The sequence below is a fragment of the Dicentrarchus labrax genome, unplaced genomic scaffold (assembly GCF_905237075.1).
Source record: "Dicentrarchus labrax unplaced genomic scaffold, dlabrax2021, whole genome shotgun sequence".
Taxonomy (NCBI): Eukaryota; Metazoa; Chordata; class Actinopteri; family Moronidae; genus Dicentrarchus; species Dicentrarchus labrax.
In genome coordinates, this window is record NW_026136705.1 from 17151538 (window position 1) to 17164254 (window position 12717).

At 37.1% G+C, this 12717-nt stretch overlaps 1 protein-coding gene across 1 annotated transcript; it reads right to left on the minus strand.

Annotated features, from left to right (window-relative positions):
- Positions 1-1073: 1073 nt before the first annotated feature.
- tmigd1 (transmembrane and immunoglobulin domain containing 1) lies at positions 1074-4807 on the minus strand. The gene is made up of 6 exons (XM_051400921.1): positions 4665-4807; positions 3424-3508; positions 2980-3270; positions 2125-2412; positions 1896-1999; positions 1074-1800 (listed from the first exon to the last, which is right to left on the minus strand). Exons 2-6 carry the CDS (start codon positions 3485-3487, stop codon positions 1789-1791), a joined length of 759 nt encoding a protein of 252 aa, XP_051256881.1. The 5' UTR covers positions 3488-3508; positions 4665-4807; the 3' UTR covers positions 1074-1788.
- Positions 4808-12717: the final 7910 nt, after the last annotated feature.

The window sequence follows — 12717 nt, forward strand, 5'->3', positions numbered from 1 at the left end:
TGCTCATCGGGAAAACAGGACTTTATTTTTATGTTTGTTGTTTTATGTGGTCAGCAATCTTAACTTTAACATTAATGCTTCCTCTGTTCAAATATAGATGTATAAATACCTGGACAAAAGTTAAATTAAGTAAGTAGCTATGATAAATACACATACCCTGTCCTGTTGCAATCGATTAACATAAAGAGAACAAGGAAAAGTGACTAAAAACTGATGCTAATTTGTCATACACTGTGAGGCTTATCTTTTTCTCACATTAATAATCTATTATGTTTCTTTATTTTCACATTCACACAAACATGTTATTATCATGGATAGGGAAGGTTTTAAAGTGGCCAGCAGATGTCCCCACAGACCTGCATGTGAAATGCATTCAATCCACAATGCTTTGAGATCTTTGTCATGACAACCTCTCTTGTCTTATTCTCTAATGATTAAACAAAGGAATTAACAAGCCCCCACTTTGCACTCAAACTTTTTATCCATGTGTTCTTCTATTGTGTTAAAACTATTTGTGATGAACCATATTCTAATTTTGACATGTTATAAGCATGTTATTGTTACTTTGTAGTTCAGAGAGGTTCTTGTATCTTCTCAGCACTCTTTAAAACATAGGTTTTGTAACTGAAACTGACCCTTTGAGAATTTCCCAATAAAGATGACTTGATATTTACTGACTTTTGGAAACAACCGTAACTGCCTGGCACAAAAAAGGACCAAATGAGAGAGTTTCAAAAAAGCAAGCATAATCAAACAGCTTCTTTCACAATAAAAGCTTTCACTCAGCTTGTCTTTATACTGTACATTTGCTGCACTTATCTCACACCTCTGAATTCTTGTCAAACGTGCTACCATCCTCGTTTTAATTGCACTGTTTTATGTGATCCGGTTAAGTGTTTCTTTATTGGTAAGAACACTAATCTAGACCTTCTAGACCTTGACCCTAATGACATCGCAGTCCTTTTGTCTCAATAAGAGTAAATGTATAACATGATTTTAACAAGCCTTGATTGTATTGTTGAGTCAGGAGTTAAAGTTCAGTGCAAATGTGGAAAAACTACAGACCAGTGTGGTGAGGAAACCGAAGCATGTTTATTGCAAAGATATTAACAAGAAAAAAGTAATTTTGCATCACACGATGAAAAATAACACGTTTTAGGATGATCTCCAGGTCACATTGCAAACTTCCCAGATCCTCCTGCCATAATCAACAGCTAATACAGTAGACAGGATGCTACATTTTGTCAGATTTTAAAGACTATTTTAAGAAATATGCTTATTTGCCTTATTGCTGAAAGTTAGATGGGAAGACACTCAAGTCTGTACGGTAACTATAAAGATGGCAGCTAGATGCCGCTCAGCTTAGCATAGCCACAGACTGGAAACAGAGGGAAGCTGTTAGCCTGGGTTTGTCTAAAGGTAAGGAAATCCCCCAACCAGCACAGCTAAATAATTAACACTTTATATTCTTTGTTTAATCCATACATAACCCTGCACCTTGTGGTTTTACGGAGGGGTTACCTTTGGGCACGGCCAGGCTAGCTGTTTCCCTTTGTGTCTTTGTGTTATGCTAAGCTAAGCTAACCAGCTGGCTCTACTATAGCTTCATATTTAACAGACAGATATGAGAGTGGTATTGGTCTTTGAACTCTTGTTTCCCAAATGTCAAACCATTTTAATAAATGTCAAACGTTAATGGGTAATGGCAGTCTCATGCACACAAAACAAAACAAAAGGGGGTGATGTCTTCATGGTCTCTTGGCGAAGACCGGTTATTTTAGGCACAACCTACTTGCAGCACTGTGAAAAGAGAAATACAGCAGGAGGTTCAGTTTGTAGTGTGTCAAGGGTCAGTCTTTGTGCTGTAGGCTGTGTGTGTGTTTGTGTGTTGTTACCTTTGTAATTTTCTCCCAGCGTGAAAAAACGGCAAGAAGCGCAGTAAGACACACCACCACCAGCCCTGCTATCATGGGCATCATTGGGAACTTCATGGTCTTTTCTACAAATGTGGAGGAAGAAGATGATTAAAACACGTTTTCTAACACTGCTGTTTACACAAGAGCATTAAAATATTAAAACTATTCAACACCAAGATGTGGCTTCAGAAGAATTGTGTGAACTGACCTGTTAATGTGACATAGAAGATCTTGGTGTGTATACCGTAGATGGGCGAGTCCGCCAAACACTCATACGTGCCTTCATGCAAGCTTTTCTCTACGTTGTTGGCAGATAGCTGGCTTGTAAAGCCATTGTTGGTCACTGTGAAGCCACCTGCTTCTAGATCCACTTTGCTTCCATTTAGTGTCCAAGACACGGATGAGACTGGCGGATTGGCCCAGATATCACACTGCAGGAGCAGCTCTGCCTCTTCTTCTACTGTAACCTGCTCTGACCCAGAGAGCTGTGGGCGATCTGAAAGGGAACATCACAAAGGACATATTAATGCAACACAATTGAAACAACCAAATTTTGTTTTTTTTCAAACAGTTCCAAAGATCATTTAAATAAGAGTGCAGCTGTTTCTGAGTTGTCATTTGTATGTTAACCTTACGGCATGCCTCTAGTTGGCAATGTCAGTCTGTTGGTTTGTCCATCACTTTGATACTGACTGAAAATTCTCAACAACTAGCCTTATTAGATGGATTGCTATGAGATTTTGTGCAGACATTCATGGTTCCCATACAATTTATTCCAATGACCTTTCATTGGAATAAACAATGCTAAGATGGAGTACATGGTAAACTTTATACTTGTTAAACATCAGAATGTTACCTGACATTAGTTACTTTGTTCTGTATGTCCTAAAATAAAAAGATTTTACTCAAACGTCAACCTGGCACCAGAGGGAAGGTCACAGCATCACCTGCCCAACATTACCATCCCTAGTAAACTTAAAAGCTATATATCAGATATTAGTTAGGCCTACTAGTATTATTGTCATTATTGACATAAATCCAACCTTTATTTTAATTGACTCACATGTGACATTCAGGGTAACCGAGGCACTAACTGTGACATTTTTGCTTAGGTGGCAGGTGAAAGTGGCACCATTGTCTTCATAGATGATGGGTGTTACACACACGCTGCTGCGACCCTTCTTATTTCCTTCCTTCAGATTGACGACAGCACCATTCCTCAGCCAGACCAACTCTTCATCAGCCTGAAGCTCATAGCTGCTGTCAGGCTGACAAACCAGAGACACAGTCTGCTCTACCTCTATCTGTATAACACCATCACTGCTGACCTCTGGGACAGACTGGATCTTGACACCTTAGAAAAGGGACAGAAAAGATGAAACTTAAAGGGATGGCTGAGTGAAGCAGTGAATGCTGAGATTGAACAAAAGTGGAAAGAAAAAAGAAAAAAGTAGTCGTAAAAGTGAGAGATAGGTCAGTTCAGTTCTTGGTGGGCAGATGCACTTACCTAATGCCTGAGTTGCACAGTATAGGAGCAAGTGGAGGAGAGGAGGTCTGAACATCAACTTCATTTTTCTCTTTGTTGGATAAATCTCAAGGTAAGGGGGAAAATGACAAAAAGCATTCATACAGAGTTTATTTAAAATTCTTATTTAATCTAAATTCACCAAAACTTCTGCACTTTTCAAGAGAAAAATGAAGCTGTAGCCCCAGACAAGTGGCTGGGGCAGACGCATGTCTGGCCTGCACTAGTTAAATCTTATTTATATGCTTTTTCATACTGCCTTATGTTTCTTAATGCTGTTTATGTAAAGCACTTTGAATTGCCTTGTTGTTGGAAGGAGCTATACAAATAAACTGGCCTTATATTCTCAGTTGTTTTCCTCAACTTTGTGAGGCTACCAGTAATCTGTGGAACAATCAATAATACTTAACACGTTAATCATTTTTCTTTTTTTACCCTCGGTATAAATGTCCAATTTCCCTACTCTCTTTTAGTCGAGTTTCTTTGTGAACCAAAGCTTTCTCCTGTGTCCTTCTAATAGGCCTAAACAATCACATTGATCAACTGGCTTAGAGATCAAAAGACACAAAAATACTTTGATTCCTCTGCTGTATAAAGAATATGCCCTGTAGAAACTTTAAGTAGTAACTTACAATAGTTGGTATGTCGTATCTATCTATCTATCTATCTATCTGGAATATCATAATTGGAAATCTTAAAGCATGAAAGAAAATGTCATTGTACAGTTTTAGTTTCCTCCAGTGTGCTCTTCCGTTAAGGAATGTCACAAGGTGTTTTGGGATTTGGAAAATGACCAAAAAAGTGGTCTGTAATTAAATATATATAATATTAATTATTGTGTCCAAGCAAGAAAAACTATTTACTGTTCCATTGTGTTCTCTGTTTTACAAAATTCATCTAAAACCTGCCTGTTAGATCTCCTGTAAAGTCATCCCTTTGGATAAAAGTGCTATATAAACCATAACCTAACCATTTTTCTTCAAAGGGTCAGTCTGTACTTGACAATAGTAGTCAATTATAGACTAATATGGGATTGCCGTTTACTTAAAATAACTAAAGTTACTATTTCTTCAGTAAAACACAACCATCAACCAATACTCATATAAACTATTCTTATGAAATACACTTAAAAAAATAAAATGTACTTAATCAAATGTATGATAGCTCACACAGTTGTGTACTCATACATACAAGTTTTGCATCCTGAGATTAGAGGTACTTACCTGGTGATTATTATTTCTTCGTATTCCTTGTCTGTGCTTTCTTAATGATGTTCCCTTTGTGAATATGAGAATGTGGAGGACTTCTCAAATCTTCAGTGGCTCTTATATGCTTCACATGCAGATGAGGACACGTTTATAACTCCTCTCACTGTTTCTAAATTAGTTCCTCATCGTTCATCGTTCATCGTTCATCGTTCAACACCCTTTCCTCCTCCCACCTCTGATTTTTTTTTCTTTTTTATTGTTGCGTACTTATAATGTGCAAACACAAGGAAACCTTTTATTGGCTACAGTCATTACAATGGCACTAAAACGTCTTGGGTGTGGATGCAAGGATTAAAATACACATTTTATAGATTCTTTTCATATTTCCTTTTAATTGTGAAAGGGTTCTGAAGCCTGTGAGGCAATGATAATGCAATTTGCTAATATATTTGACAGTGTAGGCCTATACATTTTTTGATGAAGCCAGTCACTGTGGAAGCCAACAATTAGTTTTAAAACTAAAAAAAAAGAAAAATATGTTTTGTATATAAATATTTTATTATATTTTTATTTCATTGTATTTTAACATCAAATTCATACATTCATGTATATTCCCTACGTGCTAGAAGAGAGTGTTATTAGCTATTTTCAAGCCATGGATGTGGCAATGAGGTGTGGGGAATTATTTCCTTGTGCACTCTTCCCTTTCTTCCTTTAATGTCAGATGACTGACAGTAAGCAGAGATCAATGTAATGTGTGTTTGATTGCATCTTTGTCATGAGCTAAACACCAGTAAACATGCCCATCTCTCCTTCAGGTACTTCTCAAAATACCCCCATTTTATACTACATTTATTTGCACATTAGGCATTTAGAAGAAGATTATTTTACAAAATATGATGGAATATTAAAGATCATAACAGCACATCAACTATGATGAATTAACAAATTATCAAGCTACCATGACTTTTTGGAATTAGGTCAGATAATTTAAGACATGTTAAATTAACTGATATGCACCTAAATTAGCAGTATTCCAGTTACATAAAACTTTTATAAAGTTTATCATCATTGACTCAGCCTCTTCATATTTCCATGAGAATGAACCCAATGGTATGTTTGCACACATTTACAACATAATTAACAAATTAAAGGACAACACACAAATACACAAATACACAAAAAACAATGCAGATACATATAGAGGGAGAGCACAGGGGTCTGGAAACTGTGCTCTTCATGATGTGGACCCTCTCCTTCCCACTAGAGAGAGACACTGACTAACTGAAAAGGGTTTCTTCAGCTGCAGGTAGTTAATGAGACCAACAAATTATAATTTCGAACATGAAGTAAGTTTCATGTTTGAGGCAATAAACAGTTTGTACTAAAAGACTAATAGACTATTTTATGAGCAATTGTCTTGGTTGTTTTTGGTGGATTTCTCCTCATATGTGATTTGAAGGAAAAGGAGCCAATTGTATAAGTCATAGGCATTGGCAGACAATAAAATTAATTTTAATACACTATGAACATTGGAGTTTTTTGTCAACCTCTTCAATACAATAAAGATAAGTAGAGGGCAGTAGACATATCACATCCAAGCAGCAACCTCCGTGGCTGACAAATGAAGCCAACACAGATTTAACAAAAACTGCATTTCCTCGAGTGGCCATTGAGGCTGGCTACAGTAGTGAGTCAATCTCCATAAGCCATCATATTAAAATGCCCAGCTTTATATAGAAATAAACATGTTTACAGCCTGGTTTTGGTCTCTATAGCTAAATATTCCATTCATTACAATAATAAGTGGGGTGATTTTTATATAACCCAACCCCAAACTTCCAACTTCTTTGCTCACATGTTTGTGTTTTAAAGTGAATTTGAATGCATTTTAATCTTCTTAAACTTTTTTATAATCATTACTTAATATTCCGCTCTTTGAAATCTGTATGGTCAGATCAAATATCAAAGGTTAACAGAAATGCCAACATGTAAGGAAAAACTTGTGAACTTGAATGGTGCTTAAAGCCTGTGGGGAGGTTGAAGCACCCCTTGTTTCCAGATCATGATTCTTTTGTCAATGACTCTGAAGTTTGAGTGGCTCAATTCAACCCCATTTGTGATTATTATTGAAGTATTATTTTACTGTAATTCTAACAGAGTTTCCCATTAATTACCTAGATTGTGGTGGCTTGCTACGGTCTAATTTGTTCTGCCACAGTTTCATAATGAACCAAATATTTTTTTTATTATCAGATACTGTATCCAGCCTCCAGTGGGCTCCAGCATGCTCCAGGAAGGGCTCTGTGTTGCCTATCCTTCAACCCCCGGTACTCTGCTGGAGAACCAGAGAGAGGGAGGGAGTTGTGGTCCATGCCCACGGCTGAATGTCTGTACTTGGCTGTCGTCCACTGGGTGTTCCACACATAGGTTTGTGGACACAGGGGTGCAGCAGAGAACAAGTTCATTGAAGATACCTGTAGACTCTGCTGATAAATGCTCTGTCAGGAAAAAGACTGATGCATGCAGGTTTGCGTGCATGTGTGACTATGTTTGTTTATATGACAAGTAAATGAGCAGGGGGGGCCTGGGGGATAAAATCAGTGGTCAAAGTACACTCAGAGGCAGATAAGATCAGTGGCAAATGCATGAGTGCACACACAAACTTGCCATACAATACAAATACTGTATTGCACACTGTACTCCTTCCCGCCCTCCCAAGAAACCTCCATCTCCCCCATCTGTTTTATTTTTCTGTGTTTGAATGGAGAAGATGGGTTCCCAGGAACCTGCACACCCTCGCTGGGTGCAGGACCCGTTGCAGGGGTTTCTGGTAGAGATTAGATTTTGGTGGCCATAAGTCAAGGTGACAACAACATCACAAAACATGTTTTTAGGCATAATTTAAGAATTGATTAAGTTTTTTCACAATTGACCCTTCCCAAGTCCTGCCCCTTTTTACCCTGTGCTCCAATAACAGCTGAGCAAAAGTATTTTCTGTTTCCCACAGGATGACAGGTTAAGTGTGGCCGAGGCTTGGATGGGACTTATTTATTATATATTACTTATTTCACTTAACTCTGTAACCACTTTAATCACCTTGCTTTTTCCTTCAGTCACATTCTTCTTTTCCACACACACCTACTCTGGTCCGTCTCTCTAACACACACCTACTTGCTCCACAGGCCACCATAATCTAGATAATTAACGGGAAACACTGCACATATCTAAGTAGGCCATAGGAAAGGAGAAAGTTGGCCGAGGCTCGCTCAACTGTTATCCACAGAGCAATGAGGGGCAGGACTTAGGAAGGGTCAATTGGTTTGACAATGAATTAGTGACACTTTTGACTCAAACGTAAAAGGTCACTGTGACCTCAAAATTCCACTTACAAACAAGTTTTTGGTCATAATGGAAGAGCTGATGTGGTAATTATGACAACATTTTCAGATCACACACACACATCGCACGACACAGTGAGTATACAATAATTAGCACAGTGCATGCTTTCATCTTTCCATCTCATCCATTCTGCCTTTCACTTACTGCCTTATTCTGAATTTCAGAATCACAGGACTGCAAACAACGTATTGTAGCACGTCAAGTTAATCTTGATCCTGTGAGTGAGTTTCACCTGCAGCTCAAAGAGAAGCTTTTGCATCTAAAAATGCCAGGAGAAACCCAAAGCACCACATTTTGTGAGGCTATACGTTACAAGAATAACAAGTAGGTGTGTAATGTATATTCACTGGAATCATGTACCATGAATATAGTGGTAACTTCCATTTAGCCATTTATACCTTTTATTTAATCCCTTCCAGGTATTCACTGCATATATTATATAAATTTGAACATACATGGATGTTAACTGCAACTTTACTGGTTGGCATAAGCATACGACCACATGAGTATCTTTGTGTGTGAACATCCACTATCATTTGTTGTGATGGTGGTTCACCTATATGTGTTGGTATCTGTATTAAGTCGTGAATTATGGGGTCCCTTATGCTCAGTTTATGCACCCACCGAGTGGGTTCTCACAAAAACAAACAATGGATCAATCTTAAACATTATCAGTGGGTTAATCCATAATATAAATAATTATTAGTTGCAGTCCTAGTTCAAATTGATCTCCAACTCAACAGACTACAACAGTAAAATCCAGCTTTTATATCAATGCATGAGTAATACTCTAATGATACAGTATAGCAGTCACAGGGAACATTTTTCACCTTCAAGTATACTTTAATAATTTATACTTAAGTAACATTTTCAATGCAGGACATTTACTTGTGTGCCTGTTACTAGTGCATTTACTTAATTAAAGGATCTGAATACTTCCCCAACCACTGGATAGCAACATGTCATGGATTGCGCTTACTGTCAGTCTATTAAGGTTTTCCTATCCTACAACTTCCTCCTGCCAGGACACTATCCGAGACTTTTCAAGAGACACAGCAGGCTTTGCTGAAGCATTTTCTCCACACTCATATTTTAAATGGAGTTGCTGTGCTCCATAAAGACTACCTATTGCTCAACCATGGGCTTTTTCACCCTTGCTGCACCTGGCCTGCAGTGTTGACGTGTGTGAACACACAGTGCCTGCTGCTTTGCTTTTCTTGGAATCAGCTCTGTTTGGTCCTTTTATATCGAATAGTTTCCTGGAACTATGGAAGCACATTCACATTAGTTGCTGAAACACCTGATAGATCTATAGATAACATTAATTACATATGCTTATTATTATATGTAATATTACATATTACTCAGAGTTATGGACATAAAATATGATGTGATTAAAAGACATTCATGAGTAAAAGACATTTGAAAGTAATATAACTGAAGTCTAAATGCAACTTTTGGTCTCAGATTTTCCTGATTCTCCATCTGTCAGACCATTGACGTGACCACATCTGCAACATGGCCTTTCTGTGGCTAATGACACACAATTTCTCAGGTGAGCAAACCACATTATTTTTGCCTTTTTTCTCAGCATGGAAGCCCATTTCCACCAATGTGATGGGGAAAAATGGTCCTGCAAGATATCACAAAAATAATGACTTAGTATAAATCATGATAAACTCACTCAAAATAATAATGACTTAGTAATTCAAAATAATAATGGGACTTCTCTGAGGCTACAAATTTATCAACATATCAGCTCTGCTGCTTTCAGATGCTGCAGGGATTGTACGAACTGAAGGAGGTTTTTGTACAGTATAAAGCAGCTGTGGACAGCAGATACTGTAAGAAGCACCCATACATTTATTTCTTTATCAATTTATCATTTATCAATTCAGACTGATTTTATTATTTTTTGTTGTTGGACACTGTTTAATTGAATTAAATTATTTTAAACATTAATCCATTATTGCAGCACGTCTGTGGCAAGTAGGCCTATCTAGTTAGAAACATGAGTCTTAGACATTATTTTGCGATACTATGTCATTAATTGGAGATACTAGGTGATTATTTTGAAAGGGTTTTTTTCATTATTTTGAGATATGCGAATAAATAATGGATGGATGGGTGGATGGAGGTATTGCTTCTCATTACATTGAGATAATTTATTATTTTGATACTTAGTCAGCATTTTGACAAAGTTTCTTGGTAAAATTACTTACTGGATGTTTTTTTCCCCATAATATTGGCAGAAATATTGTGTGTTATTTACACAGTAGATTCAGTTCTCATTTGTATTTTCCAGACATTCGGCAGTAACAACTTGAAACGTGTGGGAGTAATTCTCTAAAGGAGTTCATTGATCCTGCTGCTGTTTTGTCTGCCCTGTTGGGGTCTTAGCGAGGTAAATTCAAGTGAATGAAATAGATACATTAATACCTTGCATATAAATGTGTCAGTGTGTACAAAAAGTTGATGCTCAGTTTAAGACAAACTGTTCACAGGTTGTATAAGAATACCTATAACTTCATTTTTAGTGCCATTGTTGTATTACTGACATCTATATTTTATGTATTATATTATTCCAAGTTAGTGTGTATAGAGACATTTTATGAGGCTGTGCTTACGTTCAACCTTTGTATAAACCTACAAAATGCATGTAAGTGCATAGCTTCCCTATACTTAAATGTATATTATTCAACTTTGGACTCCTCAGTGCGTGATTTCATCTATATGTAGCATATTATAGTTAGATTCCTGTCATTTTATTTAATCTTATTTTGAGGAACTGAAGAGACAAAGCAGAACTTATTGTAAAAATACATAATTGGTTCTTGATACTTCACATATACACTTGCAAAAAGAGGCACATATCTGAGCAGAAAAGGAATTATTGTTTGTGTTTGCTCTACTAAATTAATATTACCATGTTTACCTCCCCTTCAGAATTGCCCACCTCTACATGATGGCGTTTCTACCAGTTGTTCCAGTGAGTGCACTGAACTGAACCACCCAGAAAAAAAGAAAAAATTGGTCTCCTGGGGGGACTAAAATGTTTACTGTCTAGTAAGTGTATCATGCAATATTCTACAGATACTTGAGCTACAGATTTAGAACCCTAGTTCCTAGACTTTGTTTTAAAAATGAAGAAATGCAAAAACTAAGGAAGTTTTGGTGTCAGAATAGGAAGCAATGAAGCAAGAACTGACAAATAATCCAGTTTGACTTTAGGCAATGTTCCTGCAGCTGCAAGTTGTCTACCTACAAAACCAAGTAGGTTCGTAAGAGAAAACATGTGCACTGAATGGACCAAAACAAATGGTGGCACTCCAGTGGTAAAACAAGAGAATCTTCTCATGTCTTGATAATTTGAATGAATTGTATTTACATCAGAGGCAGTGTCAGACGTTTTATCACCATCGTTATAAATAAAATTCCTCGAAATTATGAAGACATGAGGTGATTCTTTTGCTTTTCTTTTAACCATGCCAGCGTTTTTTGGCAGAAAATCTTGTACCTGACATTCATGGTTCGCATCTGACTTCTAGTTCTAGCTCTACCTCTAGCGCCACCATGAGGTTCACATTTGTTATATTGAGTGAAATGTCTCTATAAATTTGTCTTGAATTTGTTTTGTTTGTCTAGAACATGTCCAAATAATATTGGTGCAGTTTGAATATTAGCTCTACAGACTGGATAGCTGATCATGGATTCCATGTGTTTTTTGTCTGTCAGGGGATCATTCTTCCTCAGATGTACACAGCAGCAGCAGCAAATCTTTTTCACATGGCGGCGAACTATGTCTTAATCTTCAGCCTTTTTATGCACTTTGCTTTGCTTGATATGGCATCAAACTTCAAGTTCCATGACCAATAAGATGCATTGTCCAAATAGGATAGGGCTGGGTGCTGATGTATAGATATGAGTTTGGAAAGAAGAGGACAGGACATCAGAAAACTTATTATACATTTGATCTATCTAAAAAGAATGACATGTTTTTTGTTGAGTCAGCAGTACACTGATGTTTATTATTATTGTACTTTATTTAGAGAGGGAGGCAGTGTAGGGCAGAGAAAGAAGAACAGTTGATCCTGGTCCAGCTGGACAAACATTTGATTCAACAGGCAGTCGACTTTACCCAAAGGGTCTCTGTGGTCGGGCCAGGGGCTTCATTTATAAAATCGACTTAAGTATGACTTAAATCATGGAAATGATCTCATCTCAAAGTCCAGACATGACTAAATTATTTTTCTGCTGGTTCTGTAGGGGTGATGTAGTTTGGGACACATATCTGCTCAAGCCTGTGGTGAACTTTGCATTAGCTCTATATGAACAATGTGATAGGAATCATGGACGCTTAGTTGTAGTTAAAAGTGGGGGTGAAAGATTATGTAAGCTTTTTACGACATAGCTGAGTTTATTGCACTATTATATAAAATAATATCAGTTTTTCATTGCTTTCTGTACAGCAGTGAATTAAATAAACACAAAGGTCAGCCATTTCCTGCAGTATGCATTAGAAACCGAGTACAATTAGATTAAAATTTGCTTGATTAGCCACCATCAGTCAAAAATATACACACATTAATAAACAATTAATTAAACCAATAACTAACAGCAGTCAATGTCAGTTAATCTGATTATACTTTAATGTTTCTGTGACAGA